The 23,000-nt window shown below is 45.0% G+C and overlaps 3 protein-coding genes across 4 annotated transcripts; 2 read left to right on the top strand and 1 right to left on the bottom strand.

Moving 5' to 3' along the window:
* Positions 1 to 1,045: 1,045 nt before the first annotated feature.
* FXR2 (FMR1 autosomal homolog 2) lies at positions 1,046 to 14,769 on the top strand. Its single transcript, XM_012548720.3, has 17 exons — positions 1,046 to 1,492; positions 6,746 to 6,798; positions 7,153 to 7,246; positions 7,810 to 7,881; positions 8,021 to 8,169; positions 8,400 to 8,493; positions 9,107 to 9,223; positions 10,671 to 10,841; positions 11,007 to 11,085; positions 11,341 to 11,450; positions 11,651 to 11,737; positions 12,011 to 12,221; positions 12,371 to 12,568; positions 12,670 to 12,870; positions 12,966 to 13,061; positions 13,177 to 13,280; positions 13,582 to 14,769. Exons 1-17 carry the CDS (start codon positions 1,412 to 1,414, stop codon positions 13,669 to 13,671), a joined length of 2,007 nt encoding a protein of 668 aa, XP_012404174.2. The 5' UTR covers positions 1,046 to 1,411; the 3' UTR covers positions 13,672 to 14,769.
* A 75-nt stretch (positions 14,770 to 14,844) lies between these two features.
* SOX15 (SRY-box transcription factor 15) lies at positions 14,845 to 16,609 on the top strand. The gene is given in 1 exon segment (XM_003775309.4): positions 14,845 to 16,609. A coding segment is annotated over 1 exon segment (324 nt). The 5' UTR covers positions 14,845 to 15,431; the 3' UTR covers positions 15,756 to 16,609.
* Positions 16,610 to 17,278: 669 nt separating this feature from the next.
* MPDU1 (mannose-P-dolichol utilization defect 1) lies at positions 17,279 to 21,906 on the bottom strand. Of its 2 annotated transcripts, none has more exons than XM_003768740.4 (7): positions 21,743 to 21,906; positions 19,253 to 19,318; positions 18,969 to 19,101; positions 18,500 to 18,585; positions 18,170 to 18,288; positions 17,887 to 17,997; positions 17,279 to 17,627 (listed from the first exon to the last, which is right to left on the bottom strand). In XM_003768740.4, exons 1-7 carry the CDS (start codon positions 21,873 to 21,875, stop codon positions 17,499 to 17,501), a joined length of 777 nt encoding a protein of 258 aa, XP_003768788.3. In that variant the 5' UTR covers positions 21,876 to 21,906; the 3' UTR covers positions 17,279 to 17,498. The 2 variants fall into 2 exon arrangements, with proteins under 2 accessions (XP_003768788.3, XP_023358490.1); XM_023502722.2 differs by lacking the exon at positions 21,743 to 21,906 and adding an exon at positions 21,477 to 21,568.
* Positions 21,907 to 23,000: the final 1,094 nt, after the last annotated feature.

The raw sequence follows: 23,000 nt of genomic DNA, 5'->3' as shown, positions 1-23,000 counted from the left end.
GTTCTTTCTTCTCTCCTTTAGGATTTTCCCAACTCCCCACCGCGACTAGCTTACTCTAGCTGGCACTTGCTTTTTTTGTTGGGGAAAAGGAACTAAGACTGCAGGGAACTCTCGGTGAAGAAACTTCCTCTAGCAACGCAGGACGGCAGCTTTCCTGCAACTTTAGTCACAGAATTGCCTAGAGAAAAGTTAAAAGACTTGGCCAGGGAGTACGCCATTCTGCCTGCTGTTTAATAATTTAATTATATAACTTAAATTAGGTATTATCTGCTGTAATATATGCATTTTATGCATGGGTTCTATATGCATGTAGTTAACATATATTAAAGGAACAGGAAGCATAAATGCGCTGTTGCACGCGTCCAGCCCTTAGCAGCGTCTGGCACGTAAGAAGAGGCTAAATAAAGACGCTGACTGATTGACAGTGCGTTCTTCAAGGACAATGGATCGAGTCCTCTTCCCTTCCACCAACGTCGCAAGCCCGCCGGCCGCAAAGAAACGCTAAGAAATATTTTTTTAAAGCGGCGAAGAGATAGTAGCCCTAGCTTCTGCTTTGGTCCGGGAGCAAGCACGTTAAACCGATACTTCGACATTCCGCCTCGACCTTTTCCCCGCCCTTTTTCTCTCCGATCTACGAGTCTGCGCAACAAGGCAGACAAAAGAGAAATTGGGGGAGGAGAGAAAGAGGGAGAAAATGACATAAGCAGGCGCTTCGTCCTTCGACACGCCCTTGGAAGGGGTGAGGAAGAGTGGACCGATAGGTCCCTTCTGCGCAAGCGTAGCTCAGGCTGTCCTGCATGTGTGCGTGCATGCGTGTAGTATTAGGGGTTAGGGGTAGGGTTAAAGGTTTCAGCTCGGGTGCGCGCGCTAACTAGTCACGGTCACGCGCTCCCCGACGCCTGCGCCGTACTTTTTCTCAGGCCTCGGCGAGGGGCAGGCGGGTGCTGAGCGCGCCTGCGCAGTAGACAGCAGTGCCGGCGGCTGTGGCGGCAGGGGGAGGGAGGCGGAGGAGGAGGAGGAGGCGGCGGCGGCGGCGGCGAAGGCGGCTGGGCGAAGGCGCAGGCGAAGGCTTCCCGGGATTGAGGTAGTAGCTGAGGAGACGGCGGCGGCGGCGGCGGCCATTTCCCTCACAGTGGCGGAGACCGAGGCGGCGGCGGACGGGGAGCGGCCCGGCCCCGGCCCCCTGCTCGTCGGTTGTGGCGGGGCCGGTGTGGGGCCTGCCCGGCTCCCGCCCCCTGCGGCGTCCCCGCCGGCTCCTCCTCCTCCCCCGGGGGGGCGGCGCAGGGGGCCCGGCCCGGCCCGAGCTCAGGCCGCTGCCGCTGTCGGAGGAGGAACAGGAGGAGGAGGAGGGTCAGGAGTAGCAGCGACAGCAGCCGCAGCAGCAGCAGCCGCAAGCGGCGGTGGCCCCTCCATGGGCGGCCTAGCTGCCGGGAGGGACATGGAGCCGGGGCTGCCCGTCGAGGTGCGTGGCTCCAACGGGGCCTTCTACAAGGTGAGGCGGCGCTCCGGCCGGGAACACCTGTCCGTGCCTGCAGGCCGGGGAAGCCCGGGGCTGTCGGGACCTCTCCTTGCCCACTTCATGACCCGCCTCGAGGAGACACTCCCCGGGCCTGTCTCCTCGACACCCCCACCCCCCTTCCCTAATTCCCCAGTGACTGCTCCTGATCTCGTCTGCTTCCCTCCTTCCCGGGGCAGAGACAGTCATTCCTCCTGCTCCCCAAAAGACCTCACCACAGGAACACCCTTCTTGCTCATTCCACAGCTGACCTTCCCTTCTGTGTTCACCAAAGGTTAAGACTTTAATTCTGTTTTTGGGTAACCCACCCCCTGAATCTGGGAGACCTCAGTCCATTATCTCAGGTAGAGCCCCTCCTACTTCGTATTTCCTAACTGAGGGAGAAAAAGGATGAAACCGAGCTCAAATAGCAGTAGCACCCCCTGACCTCTAGGAAGTCTATGCTCTGCCATTCATTTTGCTTTCTCATTCGTCGATGGCTTCATTATACAAGTCCTCTACCTCCATACTTCTACTTTCCACGCAAGACCTACCTAGACTATTGCTTTATCCGGGTAAGGACCAGTACATGTATGCATTATCGATGTCATGCCCCAAGCCGAGTTTATGTTTTTCTCAAAAGGGACCTCAAGTGAACCCCTTTCCCAGGAGTGAATACCCCTTTCTTTTGTTTTTCCCTAAGGTATTTCTGTCTCTGGAATGTTCCCTAATAACTTCCCTATTTGGGCATTCTCCTACAGATCTTTTTTAGGGAGTCCCCTTGAAGGACCCTTTTTCTGAACCCAACCTCCTCTCTAAAGGCATTTCTGCAGAGATTCCCTCCTTTGTCCACACCCTTTTCTACCCACCTCTAATTTGGTTTCTGGGGTATCCTTTCATAGGTAAAATAATGGAAGTTGAAGACTCATTGCATCCCAATATTTTTCTTCTTAATTCTCTAATATGGGGGGGCTGGGACGGGACATCCTTGTAACTTACATCCTGCCAACGTTTTTGTTCTACCTCCCAGGCCTGAGTTTGAACATATATTGTAGCCTATCCTACATCTGGAAGAACTAGAATGTAAGTTTCTTGAGGGTAGATTGTCATTTTTGTCTTTATCCAGTTCCTAGCAAATAGTTACTTAATAAATGTTTGTTAAAATTTCTCCTATATCGCCACATATGGGGAGAGAGCTTGCTCTCCCTTCCCTCTCCTCCTTTACCCAATAGACCCCTGTACTTTTGAGATGTTCTGCTCCCTTTCTTTTCCAAAGCATATTTCACATTATAACTAAAAAGAATTTGGTGTTTGCTATGGGGTATACTCTTTTTTCTGTCATCTGATAGTTTTCTGGTAATCTGGGTCTCAGCTCACTCCTTAATCTAACTAATTAACTATATAAACTTGGCCTAATCAACTTGAATCTTATGTTCAGACAAATTCTTTCTTAAGCAAAAAGTACCTTAGTTGATTCTTTGTCATTTCTTTCCTAAACCCAGGGTTCCCCCTTCAATTTTAGATTATATGATAATGCAGAGTCTTCAAAATGGCACCCCAGAATAAACTCTTGTTTCCTCTTGGACCCATCCCATAGCAGCATTTCTATTTGCCCTGGCAAAAATTCCTCCATTTCTATGTGTCTGTTAGCATATGTTTTGTCCTCACTCTTTTTTCCCCTCACATTTCCCTCTTTTTTGAACTGTACTTCCAGTTGCCTACTTAATCTTGACTGTTCCTTTGCGCTCTTTTTTCTAAACCGCCAATCTTAAATTCTTTGGGTTTTAGGAGACAAAGGATTTTGAGATTAGGTCAGAACTATAAGATGTCCTATTTAGTCTTCTTTTCATTCTTCTGTTTACTGGTATCTAGGGACAGTTTCTAGAGAAGATGAATCTCTAGTAAGAATCATCTAGATGAGAGGAGATTTCCTTCCTTCCATCCCTACCCTCTACCCCTTGTCATATACACAGGTAGCTAAAACTTCTTTTAAAAACTTAGTTGCTCCTATGTTGTATTAAATCTTGATCTTCAGCAAATGTAAAGGTGGTAAAGGTGAGAATTTGATTTAAAGTGAGGGTGGACTTGGGAAGTGAGTATTTGTTGGGAAATAGATCACATGGATTTCTGTATGCTGACATTTCTTATTTAAATCTTATTTCTCCCATTTTGAAAAGACTAGAATACCGCAGAACAATCTATTTACATGCTAACTTTTTTTTTTTTAAACCACGACCATTCTGTACTGGACTCCTTATCCTTTTGTATTTGAATACTTTTTTCTATATTTAGAAACAGTTTTCATGACCCAACAGATCACAGTAGTTAGTAAGAAAGGGCTATGTTGTTTGAAAACTATATCCCCTGATATAGGATCCTGATAAGGTTCCTCTCTCTCTCATGGATGTGGGAATCCTGTTGTATATCCTCTTCTAAGAGAGACAATGTCACCTCTTAACATCCCTCCAAAGAGCCTACATGTATTTCTACTTCAATCTTTGGCTCTTTCAAATTCCATTGTCAATCTACTTCTAAGGTAGAAACATAGCTCCTTTCTGCACAAGTGCTTTGACCTGGTTGATACTTCTTTTAGGCAGGTTGGCCCTCCCCTGAGAGCTTCCCAAAGCTATTGATGCTAGACTTAGTTCAGAAATTGATCATCAGAGACCATTATAGCTCTGAACTCTCTAGCTCAAGAAATTCACCAATCTCTGTGCCCCTTGTAGTAAGGTTTTTGTGCCACCATGCGCAGCCTCCCATTTTATTCTAAGGAACCTCCTTCTAAACTCAACCTTCAATTTCCAATTCTCTCACATGGAGCTTCCTGCCAAGATTATATTATTTGGGGAAAGTTCCATAATCAAAGTTAAATAGACCTTACTTGTGGTAATAAATTCGAAGAAGCTATCATGCCTACTTTGTTTTGGAAGGAAGGAGAAAGTAAGGTTTAATTAGAGTCTCCCCATCTGGATAATGGAGAGAACCTGATGACTGTTCTCCCTTTTCCCTCAATTTCTTTGACATTTCCCTTGCTTCACTGAATAAGGTGGGGTTATTTAGCAATGGCTTAGTCTTTTGGAAACAAAGGCAGTAGATGCCAAAGTTAGTGAACCAAATGACTCTCTGATCAACTGAACTGGCTGCTCCTTGTCCTTGCCCTTTTTTTCCTCTGTTCATATTCTCTACCTGATGGTAGGTGAGGTCTGAGGTAGGCATCAAGTTTCCTCTACAAGTTCTTGGGGGAAGAACCAGTTTTTAGGGGTGGAGTGAGTGATATTAAGCTGCAAGGGTCTGAATTCCTGAAAAGAATTCCGAGTTTCAAATATTATAGTTAAAAAAACATCACCGTAATTATGGATGGTATTTCTCCCCAATCTGGGTGGTCAAGGAATGATTGGTTTACATTAATAAATAAGGATACCTTTTATGAATAACTTAAGAGCAGGGATCCATTTTTGAAAAGAGCAAACAAGTACCTGTCTTCTGCCATGCCCTCTTTCCCCATTCTGAGGAACTTTTTAAAGAATTTTCCAGAACAGCTGACATTGTCTTAATGAACAGAAGCTCAAAGATATTTTATATGTATAATAAGCCAAGGCAGGTGTGAAGTCCTAATGATTTTACAGAGGTATTTTTTTAGAATAGAAGAAGGAGTTACTGAAATAGAATGATATGGAAGGAACACAAAGGAATGACAATGGACCATTTAGGAAAGGATTCTGGATTGGAAAAAGAAATTATGCAACTAGGGGAAAGGAGATTTTGCATATTTGCATTTAAGATTTTTTCATATTAGATTTTAGTTTACTATATAAATGTTAGATGTCATTGTTATTAAATATCATTTACTTTGAGAATTAGTAAAGTTCTAGAGAAAAGTTGGGAACCACATTACTTATCTAAAAGGAAACTGAAGGTGATTTTCTACTAATTTAACTTTAGATTCTCAGTATAAAGGGAACTAATAGTATAATTGAAAAATCCAAAGTGGTGTTGATAGTTATGGTGGGGGAATAGACAGAGAAAAGTGTTTATTATTTAAGACGATTTCTACCCTTATACCATCTGCCCCCCAGCCCAGTTTTTTTAAGGAAGAGAGGAGGGAAATAAACATAGATTAAATGCCTACTATATGCCAAACATTTTGCTATTAATAATAGCAACTAACATTTCTATCTATGTGCTAGGCACTATGCTACATGCTTTACACATGTTAGCTCATTTAATCTTCACAACCACTCTAGGAAGTAGATACTATTATCCCCCTTTTTAAAGTTGAAACCAAAGCATACAAAGCCAAGTAACTTAACTCAGGGTTACACGACTAATGTCTGAGGCTGGATTGGAACTTGGGTCTTTCCAGGCCCATTGGTCTATTTTGTATTACCTAGATGTAATAAAACTTTTAGAGTACATTCATTATATGAGGGTGGGGAAAGTGGAAACAGATAATTGGACAGATGATTATAGTCACCTCAGTTTAGAGCATCATCTCTACCTACTCTGTTTGGGTAGGGGTACTTTATTAAGTTAGAAATAGTTCTTTGCTAGAACCTTCACCTTCCTTTTATTATCTTATTTTTATACTCAAGTGTCCCACTTCTCTAAAACCTTATCCTTTCCCCTTATAGTGTCCTGTCTTCTCCCACCCCCATTTCTTCTTAAGACCAAGGTATCTACTCCCCTAGGGCAATATGGGGATGCCAGGTTTCCTCAAATCTGTTCTGCGTGAAGAGGAGGCAGACCTTTGTCTCCTCAGTGTTTCAGGACTTCGTCTTGTCTTTGAGGATAATTCTTAGTTTTAGTTAATGCTTTTTGGTATTTTAATTAGATCGTAGCAGGCTATTGAGCAGAAAATTGAAGAATTGCGGGGGGTTGGGGGGTGTGTCTCTGGGTTTCTGGGATCCAGAAGGAAGTCCACTACAGCTCTGAAATTCCCTATGGAAAAAGGTTCACCAACCTCAGGTTACCAAATTATTCCATTCCCTTCCCCCAGTCCCTACCCTTTTCTCTTGTTCTAGTGGTTTGCCTTTTTCCAAGTGTCTCCCCATCCCTTAAAATACAGACACACTTTTCTTAGAATATGAATGTGTGTCTCTTACCTCTCTCCTGACTCACCTCACCCAGATTGCTTCTGTCCCCCAGAACTCAGGTTTCCTGCTTCCAGCCTGCCCCTTATTCCCTTCTGGAGTTCTGAGCTGATGGTAAATCTCCATTTTCTTTCTCACCTTACTCCGCTACCCACTGTAGGGTTTTGTGAAGGATGTCCATGAAGACTCAGTTACAATCTTCTTTGAGAACAAGTAAGACCTGGGGAAAGAAAATCCAGGATGTCTAGTTTTCAGAGAGGGTTCCAGGGGGTGGAAGCTAACAGAGGAGAACTGATCCTAAAAGGATTGCTTTGGGAGGAGAGCAAAGAGTTAGGTATGTAGTCCCAGGAAAGGAGCAAGGACTACATTTAGAGGGGTGGAGGGGTGGGATAATGGATAAAAGAAATATTGGGTTCCATTTGAAAGAGCCAGGGATTATGGAGTAGGATTTGAGATAAAATCTTCTAATTCTGAAGGAATGGAAAGTAGGGGGAATTGCTCTGGGAGTATTCCCATTTGGGGAACTTCCATCACTATGAGGCTCTTCACACACTGTCCCATTTACAGCTGGCAGAGTGAGAGACAGATCCCCTTTGGGGATGTTCGACTACCACCACCCACTGACTACAGTAAGGAGATCACTGAAGGGGATGAGGTAGAGGTAAGAGCACTAAAGTTACTTAAAGTAAGATACAGATACTTTCTCTTCTCTCCTCTCCTGTCAGCTTACCTCTACCCTACCCCACACCACTTTACTGTCTTTTACTTGTTTCTTTGTCCCAGTTGTCATTCATCTAAGAGCCTGGATACTCCTTTATTTGTTAGACTTGTTCAAAGTGTTCTCCTTCTCCTTCACCATTGTTAGTTAAGTGAAGAATGATAAAGGAGAGTGTCTGTCTTGACTGAAAATATCTGCAAAAGAAGGAACACCCTAGGTGGTTTTAATTTCCTATCTTAAGCTCTCCTGCATGCCTAAGGTCTTGTGAATTTTCTGCTGTAGTTTCCCTGCTGTTCTGATATGCCACATTTCATGAGAGAATCCTTTCTCAGTTAAAAATTCCATAGTTTTAAGATAATAGAGAGGTTTCATGGCTTCTTATCCATTCTGATTAGCAGCTGTCATCTCTGGTTTCTTTTACTCTTGGTTTAGATGGGTTCTACTTTTTTTGTAATTACTGGGCAATTTCCAAGACCACCTCTATTTTCTTCTCTAATTTCCTCTAGGTTTATTCCCGAGCCAATGAACAGGAGCCTTGTGGTTGGTGGCTGGCAAGGGTTCGAATGATGAAGGGAGATGTGAGTGATCTTGGAGGGTTAGGGAGTGGCTCAGGTAGTATTGGAACCGAGGGTAGGAAGAAGCAAAGTTTGAGGATGATTGTGGGGATTTGATTCCAGACATTCTAAGGTTGCTGTCTTTCTTATTTCATCCCATCAGTTCTATGTCATAGAATATGCAGCTTGTGATGCCACCTACAATGAGATTGTGACCCTGGAACGGCTCCGACCTGTCAATCCCAGTCCTCTGGCTACCAAAGGCAGTTTTTTCAAGGTTACCATGGCGGTTCCTGAGGATCTAAGAGAAGCGTGAGTGCCGAGGCTCTCCATAGGGGTGGTATCCCTTATTCATGACTCTTCCCATGGCCATCTCACCCCTTACTTTCCTTTTTTTCCAGCCTCCCTTTTTCTTTCCCTATTCCTAACCCATTTTCTACTTTATATCCCCATCCATTTTCTCCTATTAGTTAAAAATAATTTTCTTGGTTACTCCCTTTCTGTCCCCCTGAACTATCTGAGAGTTTCTCACTTCTCCCCAGCTGCTCCAATGAGAATGTCCATAAAGAGTTCAAGAAGGCTTTAGGAGCCAACTGTATCTTCCTAAACATCACTAACAGTGAGCTCTTTATTCTGGTAAGCATGTTTACCCATACCTTCAGTTTTCCTCTCCTTTGTACTCTGATCCTTAGCAAAGAAAGAGGGACCTGAGGGAATTTTTTAATATATTTAATCAAAGGACAGAATACTCTACTTGCTTGCTCTTGATCATGATTTTTTTCTTGGGAATGAGGCTTCTTACCCACCAGGGTCCAAAATAGCATAGAATAAAGGGTAGGTCTTCAGCACCTGACAATTCCCTTGAATCTGCAAGTGTAACTTAAAAAATGTAGCCTTCATTCTTTTCTCTTAAGACTACCCTGCTCCCATCCAATTAATTAAACATTTGTTGAATGCTTTCTTTGTGCCAAGTGCTAAGATCACAAACGAAATCCCTGTTTGTATAAGCACAAAGCTTATACTTTAATGATCCAAGTCTTAGAAAATGATTCCCTTCTGTGCCTTGAAATTACATCTTATTTCCCCCATTTGTCCTTCTGTTCCTCTATTTCTTTTAGAGACCCAGATAGCTTCATAAACTCCCATCTTCCCTGAGGACCCAAGTATCCTAGTGCCCAACTCTTAATCTTCACTTCTGTGTGGAATGGGGAGGGAGGGGGGAGAGTAGTTAACTTCTCTTCCCACTTAGTCAACAACAGAAGCTCCTATAAAACGGGCATCCTTGCTGGGTGACATGCATTTCCGAAGCCTCCGAACCAAACTGCTGCTCATGTCCCGAAATGAAGAGGCCACCAAGCATTTAGAGGTGAGTTCTGATCTTGTTTCCCCCTATTGTAAGGTTCCTCCCCCTCTTAGAACACTTAGTTCAGCTCCTGTTGAACCAGTTCACTTGAACATGGGTTCACTTGATTTAATTCAGATATATCCCATCAATTCGTGTCATAAAAAATGTTGGGATCCTTTAGGACACCTGGGTTATAGTCCTAGTTGTTTCATTTGCCTTCTTTTTGCCTACATTTATTTGGCCTATTATTTATGCTTTCACATATACAAACATTTTATTTTCACAGTGACAACTATTTGATTGGCAATATTATCTTTTTTTTTTTTTTTTTTTTTGAGACAGTTTAGGCCCAGAGAAATTGTGACTTGTCCAAAGTATTCAGTTCATTTTACCTTTTGTAAATGAGGTTAAATTGTAACTTTCTGGAAAAGAGTATCATCTTTAGTCTCATTTTTCCTTTTTCACGATTATATACTCATTCCTCTTAAGCTTTTTGTCCTGGGGTTTTTTTTTTTATTATTAAACACTTCTTGTTCTATCTATGTCCACTTTCTCTGTTAACTTCAGTAGGTTGCTCTAGAGAAACTCTAACATACATGTATTACTTGAGCATCCTGTAATTTGGGTTTGGAGCAGAGATCATCTTTCTATAAGTATTTCTGATTTCTGGATTCAATTTTAGCGTCACATCTTAATAAATTCCTGTAGGGGACTTGTAGATCTCTTTTAAGGACTGGATGCCCTTGTCTAGCATTTTCTTTTCCCTTAGGCCTATTTTCAGTGCTTCTTGATAAAGTTTCAGCTCCTTTCCTATAAGAAATGAGCTTTTTTGGAACCTCCTGTTAAGGCTATCCTTTCCTACCTTTCTTTTTTTCCTAACTATAGTTTATTCCCACAGACTCCTTGCTATTTTCTTTGGCAGCCTATTTTTGACTGCTTCTCAAACTCTGATTAGGAGTTGAACCACTTCTTTTTATCTTGAGATTCCCTTTAACCCTTCCTCAGTTGTTCGGAGTTTGTTGTAAGGAAAAGACTGTAGTGTTTGAAAAAGTGTAAAGTGATACTTGAATGGTATTTTATGCTTTTGCTTATTTCAAAGGGCTATCTATCATATATATCTTTGTGATATGAGCTTTATAAGACTTTTCCTCTGATAGGTAGGGCAGCAGTCATTTAATAAATGTAATTTGAAGCTGAGAGATTGTGATTTGTCCAAAGTACAAAACTTAGCAAGTATCAAAACTTTTTTTACCACTTGATTACTAGATTTCCTTTACCATGAAGTTCTAAACTTTGGCAAGGAAATGTGTCACAAGAGTGAGTGGCCACTACAAGTTGTAGTTCTATTCTTTTTAATTCATTCTTTTCCGTGGTCCCTGGTGGTCTTAATCACACAGAGAGAGGAACCTTGGGTCAAGTACTGTCTGAGCTTTAGAAAGGTCCTAGCTGACTTCATCTTTTCTTCCAGACAAGCAAGCAGCTAGCAGCAGCATTCCAGGAAGAATTCACAGTACGGGAGGACCTAATGGGACTAGCAATTGGGACTCATGGTGCCAATATCCAACAGGCCCGAAAAGTGCCTGGGGTGACGGCCATTGAACTGGGCGAGGAAACTTGCACCTTTCGAATCTATGGGGAGGTCAGTCCTGGGAGTCCTGAGAAGTGAAACTGAAAATATACTGGAATTCTTCCCCTTTTTTTTGGATTTTAGTGTTAGCACATTTCCTTTAAAAGAGGGTGGTGGAAGGAAAGAAAGCTTAAATTTTGAGGGTGTACAGTAATTATCTTCCCTCTCTTTCTTCAGACACCTGAGGCATGCCGGCAGGCCCGAAGCTACCTTGAATTCTCTGAAGACTCTGTCCAAGTGCCCCGGAATCTGGTTGGTGAGTCTAGATAGCCAGTGATCAGGATGAAGCAGGAGAAAGGAGGAATTAAAAGTGTAGAGTTGGGGACCAGTGGGAAAAGAGGTAGAGAATGGGAGATGTGGAGGGTGATGGATTGAGGACTGGACAAGCAGAAACTGTAACAGGAATGATAGAAGAATTCCAGGGATATCTGGTGGTTTTCATCTTGAATGAAATAAACCTCTTACAAAATAAAGAACTATTATGTCTATTATCTTCTTCATCTTTTAACAGGCAAAGTAATTGGGAAGAATGGGAAAGTGATCCAGGAGATTGTAGATAAATCTGGTGTGGTGAGAGTTCGAGTGGAAGGTGATAATGACAAGAAGAATCCCAGGGAGGAGGTATTACTGAAAAATAGTTATTTGGTTTTCCTGGGGAAGATGAGTAGAAGCAAAGTCTTAAGGACAAGAATTTGTGTATGGTGGGGGCAAGGATAAGTTTTGCTGAAGATAGGTTCCCAATATGTAAATTTATGTGAAGATGAGGGAAACAGGTTTGCTCACTTTTGCTCTCTCCTTACTGATCCATTTCTTCCTGTCAGGGAATGGTTCCTTTCATATTTGTTGGCACCCGGGAAAATATCAGCAATGCACAGGCTCTCCTGGAATATCATCTCTCTTACTTGCAGGTACTAGGATTGTCTCCATGGGAGGGAAATAGGTCCTGAGTGTCTTGAGGAGAATTGAAACTTTTAGGAAAGCTGGGATCTATGAAGACTGTCTCTGAAGAAAACAGGGCTAACGGGCAGAACTGGTTACCTGCTTCTGTTTTTTTAATTTTTTTGCTAAATTCTTTATTATTTAGAGAGGTTTGGTGGTATGCAGTTTCAGCAGAGGACTCTTATTAAATTTTTTCTCCTTTCTCTGGCCCCCAAATAATTTTTTTCCACTTTCCCAATCAGGAGGTAGAACAACTTCGCTTAGAAAGGCTACAGATTGATGAGCAGCTTCGGCAGATTGGGCTGGGCTTCCGTACCCCTGGAAGTGGCCGAGGGAGCAGTGGTGGTGACAAAACTGGCTATGCTACGGATGAAAGTTCTTCCTCTTCCCTCCATGCTACTAGAACTTATGGGGGTCGTGGCCGTGGCCGTAGGACAGGAAGTTCTGGCTATGGTGAGATTGTGATGTATGGCTAAAGTGAGGGAGGAAAAGAGTTAGGTAGTGGAAGGAGAATAAATTGTATGCAAAGGCTTTTTCTGTGGGACTGTAGGAGATTACATATTTTTTGGTAGGGAGAAACCAAATTGACTTCTGTTCCCTAGGCCCTGGTTCAGACCTGTCTACTGCTTCTGAAACGGAATCTGAGAAACGAGAAGAGCCTGATAGACCCGGACATAGTGACCAAGATGCCTCTAGCCGAGGTGAAGAAGGTCGTAGAAGACCAATGGGGGGTCGAGGTCGAGGGTCCAATCCTACACCTCGGCTTCCCACAAAGTACAGTACATCTTCCATTAGCTCAGGTACTGAGGGAACAACCTAATATTCCTCTGAGTCTTGGAAGGAAATGGGATAGGAACTGATAATGGAGAGCCAAATGCCAAACCCTCTTATAACTTCCTAGTCCTGAAGGATCCTGACAGTAACCCCTACAGCCTGCTGGACACATCAGAACCAGAACCCCCAGTTGACTCTGAACCTGGAGAGCCACCTCCAGCTAGTGCTCGGCGCCGAAGATCTCGCCGTCGCCGCACAGATGATGATAGGACCATAATGGATGGAGGACTGGAGTCTGATGGGCCTAACCTGGCTGAAAATGGTCTAGGTGAGCAGGATTTCCTGGGTCACTGAGATAAATGGGGCTTGGGAACCTGGGTGCCTCCATTTTCTGAATATCTTTATCACTACTCTTCCCTACAGAAGAGGAATCAAAACCCCAACGACGGAACCGAAGCCGTAGAAGGCGAAACCGTGGTAACCGGGCTGATGGCTCTATCAGCAGAGATCGGCAGCCAGGTGAATAGCTAAGATTGTTCCTTAGACTTGAAAGCGGGACTTGAGTTGTGATGATAAAGGATTTAGGTAGAATTAGAAGGCTGGGGGATAGACATTAGATCCCTTCTTCTCACAGTGACAGTGGCAGATTACATTTCCCGGGCAGAATCTCAAAGCCGGCAGAGGCAGCCCCCTGAACCCACTCATGTTCCTTCCGAGGACTCCCTCTCAGGACCAAAGGTAGATGTATTGGTGCTTTCTTCTTCCTCCTGTCCTAAACCCCCAACTCCCATCCCACCTTGCCCCAAGCTTTGTCTTTACTGTTGTATTGGGGAAGAGAAGCCCTGGTTTTTTTTCTGATAGCCCTACCCCTCCACCCCATCTATCAGGGTCCAATGCTGGACCCTGGATTAGTGGAGGGGTAGGGCTATTTGGGTGGTAAAGCAGAGGTTTGAGTTCACAGGGCTTGGCCTCTTTGGGAGTTGGTAAATTAAAAAAGGAAAGGACTCTCATTACTTTTTTTCCCTTCCTTCCCCTCCAGGGTGTCGGCAAGCTTTCTAAGGGCCCCTCCGAAAATGGGGAGCTCTCTGCCTCCTTGGAGCTGGGCAGCTTGGTGAATGGAGTCTCATAAAAGTCCCTCCACTCTTCCCTGTATCTCTCCCCTCCCATCTTGCTTGCTACCCAACAAGCCCTTCCTGACCCGCATTGGAGCTGCTCTTGTCTAAGGGGGGAGGGAACAGTGGCCACACTGTGGGTTTTTCCCACCCCCCAGGGGCTTGGGGGTGGGCGGGATGGTGTGCTTGTTACAGGGTCACCCTCCCCTCTTTGTCCTCTGTCTACCCACCCTATGGTGAGGGGAGCCTCCCCCCCATCAGACTGGATGTGCCTTTTATCCTTTAATGCCCCAATCTCTCCTTGGCCCCCTAATTCTCTCCCTGGCCTGTTTGTGGGGAGGGTCGTCTTGTACCCACCCAAATGTGATGGTTTGGGGGATTCCCTTGGCACCCCTTCTCATCCTGTCCCCCCTCTCTGGGCCTCATCACTGTGGAGGATGGGGGTGGTGTCATTGGGTGGGAGGCATGGGAAGGGGGGTTTGAAGCAGGGGTAGGGGCCTACTAAGGTCTCTGGGGGTGGGAAGTAGGGGGGCAGACTTTGTCTGGCTAATGAGAAGGTGTATTTATTTTTCACTGTACAGTATTTAAAAAGAGAATAAAAAAATCCAAATGGCTCCCTTCTATCCTCCCAGTCTTGTTTCTCACATGCAGCCACATTGTTCACCTTGTCCATGTTCCACCCAACTTGGCCTTATCACCATATCTCTAGAGCACCTTAACTCTGGAAATGATGCCTTTTCTTTTCACCCTTCCCCTAAGTCAGAACGGAGCTACCCAAGTGTCCCCACCCAACTTACTGCTAAGTGAGTTGGGCCATTCCTATACTTATCTTGCTACCAGCCTACTGTGACTCAGAGATGTCCCTCCCTAGCAGTTGAGATTTGGGGCTAAGGCTTAATCAGCTTAGTTTATTTTGGAGTCCCCTAGGGCCAGAGTTGGGTCCTGAAGATTGCACACAAAGTGAGGTGTTTTCCTGATGGTACACCTGATTACATTTTTTCTCCGAAGCTCTAGACTCTAATGGTTCTGCTGCTTCAGTGGCCAAATTTCCTCTCCCCCTGCACTTTGAGAATGCAGTTTGAGAAAGGATCAGAAATGTAGGATTAAGGATAATCCTCAGCGCCAGAAAAAGTCACAGCTTGAACCACCTTCCAGGATGACTCGGGGAGAGAAATTACCTTAAAATTTCCCCTCCAAAACTTCCCCAGAGACAGTCTGGGTCGGAGAATCCTGAAACAAGCCAAACTGAGGAAGAAAGCTGTATTGTACTCTTTCTAGGATTTAATTTCACTTGCCGTTTCTACTTTAAGGGAGTTCTAGACCTAAAATTACTTTGAGGACAAATTCCAGGCGCGCTGGGAAGGTGAGTTTTCTGGAATAGATGTAAGGTTAGGAAGAGGAGCTCAAAGGAGAAAAAATGGAGGCCTGGAAAACAGTAAACCGGAGTGCGCCGAGAAGCGGGGGAAAACGGAGGTGGAGGGCGGGACCAGGTTTAAAAAAAAACCCGGGTTTGACCAACCTACTCCTGCCGCCGCCTCACCCGTTGTGGCGCCCATCCCCTTCCTGTCCCCTACTCCCCCACACGCCTAACCCCTGAGTGAGAATCCAAGAGCATTTCCGAGCTTCCTTCCTATCTGCCCCTCCTCTCTCGGGCTAAAAGACTTCATGGCGATCTCCACTTGGGCCCTGACACACTGCACCCACTGCTTTCGCATCTTCCACTTCCCGTCCCTTGGAGCCCGAGAATCCGGGGATTCCCGGGGATATTCCCACGAAAATGAAGCGGCCCATGAACGCATTCATGGTGTGGAGCTCGGGCCAGCGTCGCCAGATGGCGCAGCTTCACCCCAAGATGCACAACTCGGAAATCTCGAAGAGCTTGGGCGTATAGTCGAAATTGCTGGGGGAAGCGGAGAAGCGGCCCTTCGTGGAAGAGGCGAAGCGGCTCCGGGCGCCGCACCTGCGCGACTATCCCGACTATAAGTACCAGCCGCGCCAAAATACCAAGAACATCAACCCGGGCCCTGAAACTAGCCAGGGCAAACGGGCAGCGGCAACCAGGGCGCCGAGCCAGGGTGAAGACTTATGGACTTCGGCTTAGTCCCATTACTCCCTTTCTTATCTGATCGAAGGCTGCGGGGCGAGAGACTGCCAGGGATGGAGGTGGAGGAAGAAGGACAAGGGATTTCACACTCGGAGACATTCACCTTCTATACTTTCCTAGAGGACCACTGCGCCTTGGGAGAGGGGACATCCAGGCTACCGACTGAGCCAGAAACAACCTGCTGCTGCTCCTCTTGCTTGTCCCAAACAGGTCTAACTAGAAAGCTGAGGAATGTGATTCAGGAAATCTACCCTCACACACTCTCTCCATAGTTCTCTCTCCAAGAGAACTCTGGGTTTGAGAGAAGAGTCAGGCATCAGGTATCAAGGGACCTCAGGAGATTATGGATACCAAATTAGAAAGACATGGGATTGAGGGGGAGAGAAACCCAGGTTCTTCTCACATTTCCCTTTTCTTTCCTCACAGTGTTCATCATTGTAAGCCAAAAACCCCCTCCCTCTGTTCCCTTCCTCTTGGAGCTTCACTCCAAGGGGAGCTCTTGAATCCATACAACCCTTATTCCCCTGGCCCCACCTGCTACTATCCTCCTCTCCTGGGTCCCACCCCTAATCCATTAAAACACTTTAGGATATAGAGGCCACAAATGCCAGGAGGTTATACATATGCATCTCCCACCCTTAATGCAGATACCCTCCCTTAATAGCAATAACCCCCACAATTATACTACCTTTAGGTGACTGGACGCCTGAATTCTGAGGGACTTAGTTAAGAGTGAATGCTTGGGTATTTTGTATTGAAGATAAAAATGTTTATATATTGTATGTTTTATAAAATTAAACTCGGACTTTGAGTATTGGTGCCATTTTCTGATTCCCTCTTACAGCCTCATCAACCCAGAGAATCGTCAGCAGGGCCCAGATCTGTTTCTCCACATAAGACTTGCCCAGTCGGGGGTGGGGAGGGCTATGGTTATGTTGAACCATTCCCCAGAACCATTTCCCATCAGGCCTGGAGTCTTATATAACAAGGATGGGGAAGGCCCTAAGGGTCAAAAGCCAGGAATCCCACCTGAAAAGACAGCATTAGCTTAGGTTCTGGTTAGCTACCTCTCCACATCTTTGGTTATTGCCTTTATTAGTATGCAAGTGTCCACCTCCCTTCATCCTGAGGGGCCTATATAAACCCCTGAGTACCTTGATGGGAGTGGGTGTTTGAAGGGGACCAGGCAAGAGGAGATATTTTTCTTGGATAAATAGGTGAGAAATACATCTGGGAATCAAAAGGAAAAGGAGGAACAAAGTTCTCTTTGAGCTCTGCCAAGAAATCAGAGATGGTTTCCCAGAAATCATGGTGATGAATAATTAGGGCCATAGGTATAAAACTAGTTAGCCTTAGCTGATATTTTCATGGTCCAAAGCCACTATTAATAAGGTCCCATGTCTTGTTATTTTCCTCACAATCCACTTTCAGCCTGGATTGCTCTGAGGGCTAAACCTTCTCCTTGAAGCTCCTCACCACTGGAGCAAGAAGCTGAGGGGAGTGAGGGGAGGATTGGGAAGTCTGGGGATTGCTGTTTAATCAAAAAAATAAAGTTACCACAGAGGAATCAAAGGGTGGGGGGGAGCACAGCTCCAAAAATTTTTTTTCAGTTTTAGGGGTGAGAGGAACCCAGGTCAAAAGAAAAAGGAATGAAGACCATGGGGGGAGGGGGAGGGGAAGGGAAGGGAAGGAGGCTTTGAGATATCTGGCTGGAAAGAGAGGAAAGTAGCATCCCAGACACTACTGATGCTTCTTTTCCCGTTTGTGAGGAATCCTGACATTCCAGTAATAAAGGAGCTGGAAAGCAATGAGACCATTGCAGATGGAGGACACAATAAAAGTCACCGCCATGAGAGGGTCACCTGTTTCCTGAGGATAAAATAGAAACAAAAAATTACAACAGAGTTGGAAAGTGAGCAGAAAAGTCCAATCCATTTAGGAGAACTGAAGCCAGGGAGATTTAAATGAGTTGCTAAGGCCAAAGAGTTTTAGAGTAAGTTTTAGAGGCAGTGGAATCTTGATCCCCATTCTGAAAGAGGCCTAAATAATCTAATTTTCAGGAATAAGTTGACATTTCACCAGTAGGGCCTCTAGGAAGGTAGAGACAGTTCTCTGAGGGGATCCTCACCTGGAGAGAAGTGAAGATTCGGGCAAGGGAACCAGCAAAGAGTAAGAAAACAGTGATTGCTGACAGGTGACCAGTGTGGCCATTTTTGTAGTTGGTGATCACTTGGAGCAACTAAGGAAAATCAAAAAATCTTTGTGCTCATCCATTTCCTGTCCTTTCCCCATCACTTAGTGGTTCTTCACCCCTACCCCCACCCCCACCCTTTGCCCATCTCCTTACCCCTCCTATTTTGTCACTCTCCATCCCTACCCCAAAAACCCTCTTTCCCCTCCTGCACACTCACCCTCCCCACGATCACTGCGGGCATATTGGTGGCTTGAAGCAGGGTGACCACAGCCTTAGGCATCAGAGGAGAGAGTAATACCAACAGGATCAGGACATAAATGCCTAGTAAGGCCACACCTGGAGTAGTGCCAGGGAAAGATCAACTGACAATTCATTTTCACATCTTCCAATTTGCCTACTTTCCCTGCTTTGCTCCCACGGAAAGCCTCAACCCTTCTTCCATTATGGTGCCCTAAAGTCTTTCATGCCCCATCCATGCAGGATTGTAGGGAACCCAGCCCAGAGCTTCCCCTACTTTTCCCTTATTTGGGGGGGAGGGGTAGGGTACCTCTCATGGTATGTCCTCTGTAGTGTAGGATCAGGAAGCAGATGGTAATGGTCTGTAGCATTAAGAACAAGGCCTCACCCCAAGAGCTGAAGGGAATCCAAGACATGGGTCAGAGCTGGACCCAATTCTCCTAATCCTATGGTCTTCCTGAGGTCTACATCTCCCAACGATTATCCTCCATCAGATCAAGTGCCCATCTGAGGTTCAAGGGAGTTGCCTAACACCATTATCTCTCTGGGAAGTTGGTAGCCAGAAACACAAGGCTGTCTTTCCCATAGCTTCTGACCCTGATTGGTCTAATTTCCTCCATTCCCAGAGTTTTGAATACATAATATTCTCATTAACTGTTTGTTTTTAAGGGGGAGAAGGGGAGAAAAAGGAAGAAAGATGGGTAGAGAACATTCTAGTTTTTCACACTCCTGAGGAAGTAGTTATTACACTCCCAAAGCCATTTAGGCCCCTCAGTCACCTGAATGGGAAGCTGTTGGCCACACTATAGACGATGGTCCCTGTCAAGGCCATCAGTTCTAGAAGAACTGCCTGGAGGCTCAGTCCTTCTGTGCTCTTCACTCTCAGAATTTTAAATACCTGAGGTAGTTTCACTGTGAGAGGGCAAACAGAAAATAAGAAAAGTCATAGCCTGTGAATATAGATTCCACTCCCTTCCCAGCTATATTTGCTTTTTGAGGAAAAAAGGGGCCAAATTCACTTGGGGATCGGGGCGGCCATCTCTGATTCCCAATGGACACTCACCCAGCAATGAGCCAGCAACAATGCCAAATCCCAGGCCTTTGCTGATTAGTATCTTGAGACAGGGAACTGGAAGGGGATGAGAAAAAGAAAAGAGAGAGATGTTAATAAAGACAAAGCAAGGTAGAAACTACAAATCCAACCCTCATGTCCCAAAGCCTTCTCTGAAGGCAGAGGCCTGGGCCTGCCTTCCAATGCCAAGAAACCAAAAGGTATAGGAAGAGAGAAGATTGTGGAGTATCCACACCCCATCTTTCCCCATACCCTGTCTGCTTTTAGCCCAGCCTTGGGGACACTACCTCTCTCTACTGCTCTTCTTTGAGAACTATCTGGGAAGATAACCTCATAGAGTCTAAGGTCTTAGGGGAAAATGGGACACCCTACCCTCCCTGCACCATTCTCCTACCTTGGCTAATGTCCCAGTTCTTCCTGCACAACACTGTCAGACTCAGGAAAACTTCAGGATTTGAAATTAAGAGATCTGGATCTTCTAATTGTTACCTCTGTGACCTTGGACAAATAAGTTAAAATCTCTGAGTCTATTTCCTCATCTGTCTGATGAGGGGACTGGAGTAGAAGATCTCAAAAATCCCTTAGAACTCTAAATCTTATGTTACTCCTCTCTGGTTCAGTTTTCTTACTTTCTACAAGTGTATAATATTTGTACAACCCAACCCACTTCACTGATGCTGTGAGGAAAATACTTCAAAAACCTTAAAACCCGGTGTGACCCACTGTTATTACCCTGATGCACCTGCCCAGAAACCTTCAATGGTGCTCCCTCCCTATCAGTCATTCAAAAGTAATCTCTACTGTTATCTTTGGCCAAGCCTCAATGCTGACTTTCCCCCACTACTGCTGAGCTCTTGATTTTACTATTACTCTTACTCAGAACACTCTCCCCAAATCCTCTCCAAACCCACTTATTGATTATTCCATCTTGATCCTCGCCCTGCCCGAGTGTTAAGCCTCTTCACTCTCTATAGTCTCTCACTTGGTGGACTTATTAGCCACAATGTGTTTCTCTATGAAGATGACTATCATAATGATCTTTATATCTGGCCCAAACCTTTCTCCTGAAGTCCAGTAACAAATTATTGCCTATTACACATTTCAAAATAGATGTTCCACGACACCCCAAACTCAAAATGGTCAAAACCGAATTCATTATCTTTTCCCCCCTGAAGGCCCATTTGTCTTCCTTACACAGGGAATACTTCTGGTCACATGGATTGACAAAGCTGCTGCTATTAACAATAATAGCTTACCACCTTAAGGTTTGCAAAGTACTTTACAAATTGTTATCTATTTTGATCCTTACAACAATTTAGTGGGTCAGGTGTTATTTTGCAGACAAAAAAAAGAGGTACAGAGAGACTAAAAAAAACAATTCAAGTCTGAGGCTGGTTTTGAATTGAGGTCTTCCTGTTGAATCCAATAACCTATTTACTCTGCCACCTTACTGACTTGGTGTTAATCTTAAATTTTCACATTCCCTCACTCCCTATACAATTAACTGTGAAATTTTGTCTCTAGTACGTTAACAACATTTCTCATGCTATTTCCTGGCGACTCAAGAAGCCACCACTCCAGTTCAAGTACTTAGCACTTGGTCCTTTTCTCTTGAATTTCTTTTCTTCCAAACTCATTCTCTACCAAAGCAATTTCTGACCATGCGTATTTAATAATTTTGAGCGGTTGCTTAAATTAACTTTAGGATCAAACAAAAATTCTTCTGTTTCAGCCTCTCAACCTGAGCCCAATTTTTACCTTTCCAACTTGATTATGTATTACTCCTATTCACACAGTCAATGGTCCAGCAAACCTCGCTTCTTATTGTTCTTATTCTTTAAATAAGTGATACCTCCAACTTTTCCACAAGTTTTCCCTGGAATCTGGAGTATCCATCTACCTCCCTCAACGAGCTCCAAAAGGAGCCTTGACACAGTACAACTTAAGCGGCCCTTGCCCTCTATCAGCGCATCACCTTATCTAGGGGAGGAGGCTAACTTACATCACACGTAACTACATGGCGGAAGGCAGTCTCGCTCTAAATGGCCAGAGTTCTGGACTTGAGACGGTCTTTATTACAAATGGATACATTCAAACCTCAGCCACGTGGTGTAAAACAAATAAACTAATGAATGGAAGGCGGGTTAGAATATCAGCTGTACAGTCGTTATTAGGGGAGACTTAATCTTCACCATCCCGGTACCCACTCACTAACCAGGAAACTTCATTAAAAGAGAGCAGCGGCTCTAGCGGGAGCCTTCCTTAACCGCGCTGCCGCCCGCGGCGCCATAAGGAAGCCGGCTTCCCTTCCCACGTGGGACGGAAGGCACTTCCGCCCTGCCCACACGGCCACCCTTAGTCACTTCCATTCGAAAGGTCATGACAGTGGCTGCCATCATCTCGTGGTTTGAAACAATACCCCATCGCAAGCCCAGCCCACATCCCACCGTTCGGAGGACCACGTGATCCTGGAGAGCTCACCATCGAGCAAATCCAAGTGAATAAAAAACCGATCGTAGCATTTCTCGGGCAGAAGAAAGGGCACCAGAAGCGGCTTTAAAGGACCTTCCGCTTCCTCCGCCATCTTGCAAACTGATCTCTTCCGCCTGCCCATCTCTTCCACCTCCCCGCCCGGCCTGCCATTAAACTTCATACGCAGGCGCAGGCGCGTTTTCTTACTTCCGATTCTTTCCTTCCCGCATTCTGGCTTGTGCGCGCACTAGCATTCTTTCCCCCGGAAGTGTTTGCCTTCAAGGCGCAAAGCGCCCCTTTTACATTTTTCTCTTATATTAAAAGGAGTTTGTGGTGGGGGAGGGAGGGAGGGAGGCGGGGACGGGTTGGGGTGGACGGAATTTGAAAAAGCTTATGCTGTTTACGCTCAAATTGAGGATCCGTTTTCGTGAATGAGATAAATCTCATCACCAGGGAGGGCGCCCTTGGCGCCATTTTGTCGATTTCCTCCCAATCTGATTCTTTGTCTCAGAGGCCTGGAGTGAAAAGCCCAAATACTTTCCCAATTTTTTTAAACCAGAGCCTCCCAAATGACCAGAACCCCTCCTCAAAGAGGTGGTCCTGGTGTACTAGGCCTTATACTTGTCCCTCCTGTGATTTTTCCAGGGCCCTGGCAATAAATAGCCTTGCCCACATAGTGGGAAAAGATTTTAATGGAATTATCCTCCCACAAGGTTATTATCCTTAGAACCCCAGAGCTCAGAGACGTGACTTTCTTCTAGTTAAGTCACTGTACAGCCTATTGCTGGCAGTCATCTTGCATCTTTATGTTTATGGATTATTCCTCATCAAGCTCTTCCACTCTCATGAAAGTCCTTTCCCACATCCGAGCCCCTATGGGCCAAGGCTTTTTCCTGGGGTTTCTGGGGGGTAAAGTACTCCCGGGCCCACCTGGGAGAGGTCATCCAAACTGTCCAGTAAGACCATATTTGGCAGTGTATTAACAGAAGCCTGAACGTGCAGAGCCTTTTTGTGGAAGTACTATTGCTATTGCAAATATAAGGCTCTCTAGCAGCTCTTTAGTGTCTTCTATTCGAAGGACATTGTGATGTGTAAGGAGACAGTGGCGGGATTGCTGGACTCCCTCCCATGTTACTCTTGTCCAAGTAAGGCATTATCACATTATCGGGAGTCATGGGTTCTATATCCCCAGAGAAGTACCTGATTATGATTACAAATAAAATCTGATATTTTTAATTGATCCAGATCTAGAAATGGATGCAGGGTA

The sequence above is a fragment of the Sarcophilus harrisii genome, chromosome 4 (genome assembly GCF_902635505.1).
Source record: "Sarcophilus harrisii chromosome 4, mSarHar1.11, whole genome shotgun sequence".
In the NCBI taxonomy this organism is placed as follows: Eukaryota; Metazoa; Chordata; class Mammalia; order Dasyuromorphia; family Dasyuridae; genus Sarcophilus; species Sarcophilus harrisii.
The sequence above is the reverse complement of the archived record's forward strand: the minus strand, read 5'-3'. Positions and strand labels throughout refer to the sequence as shown.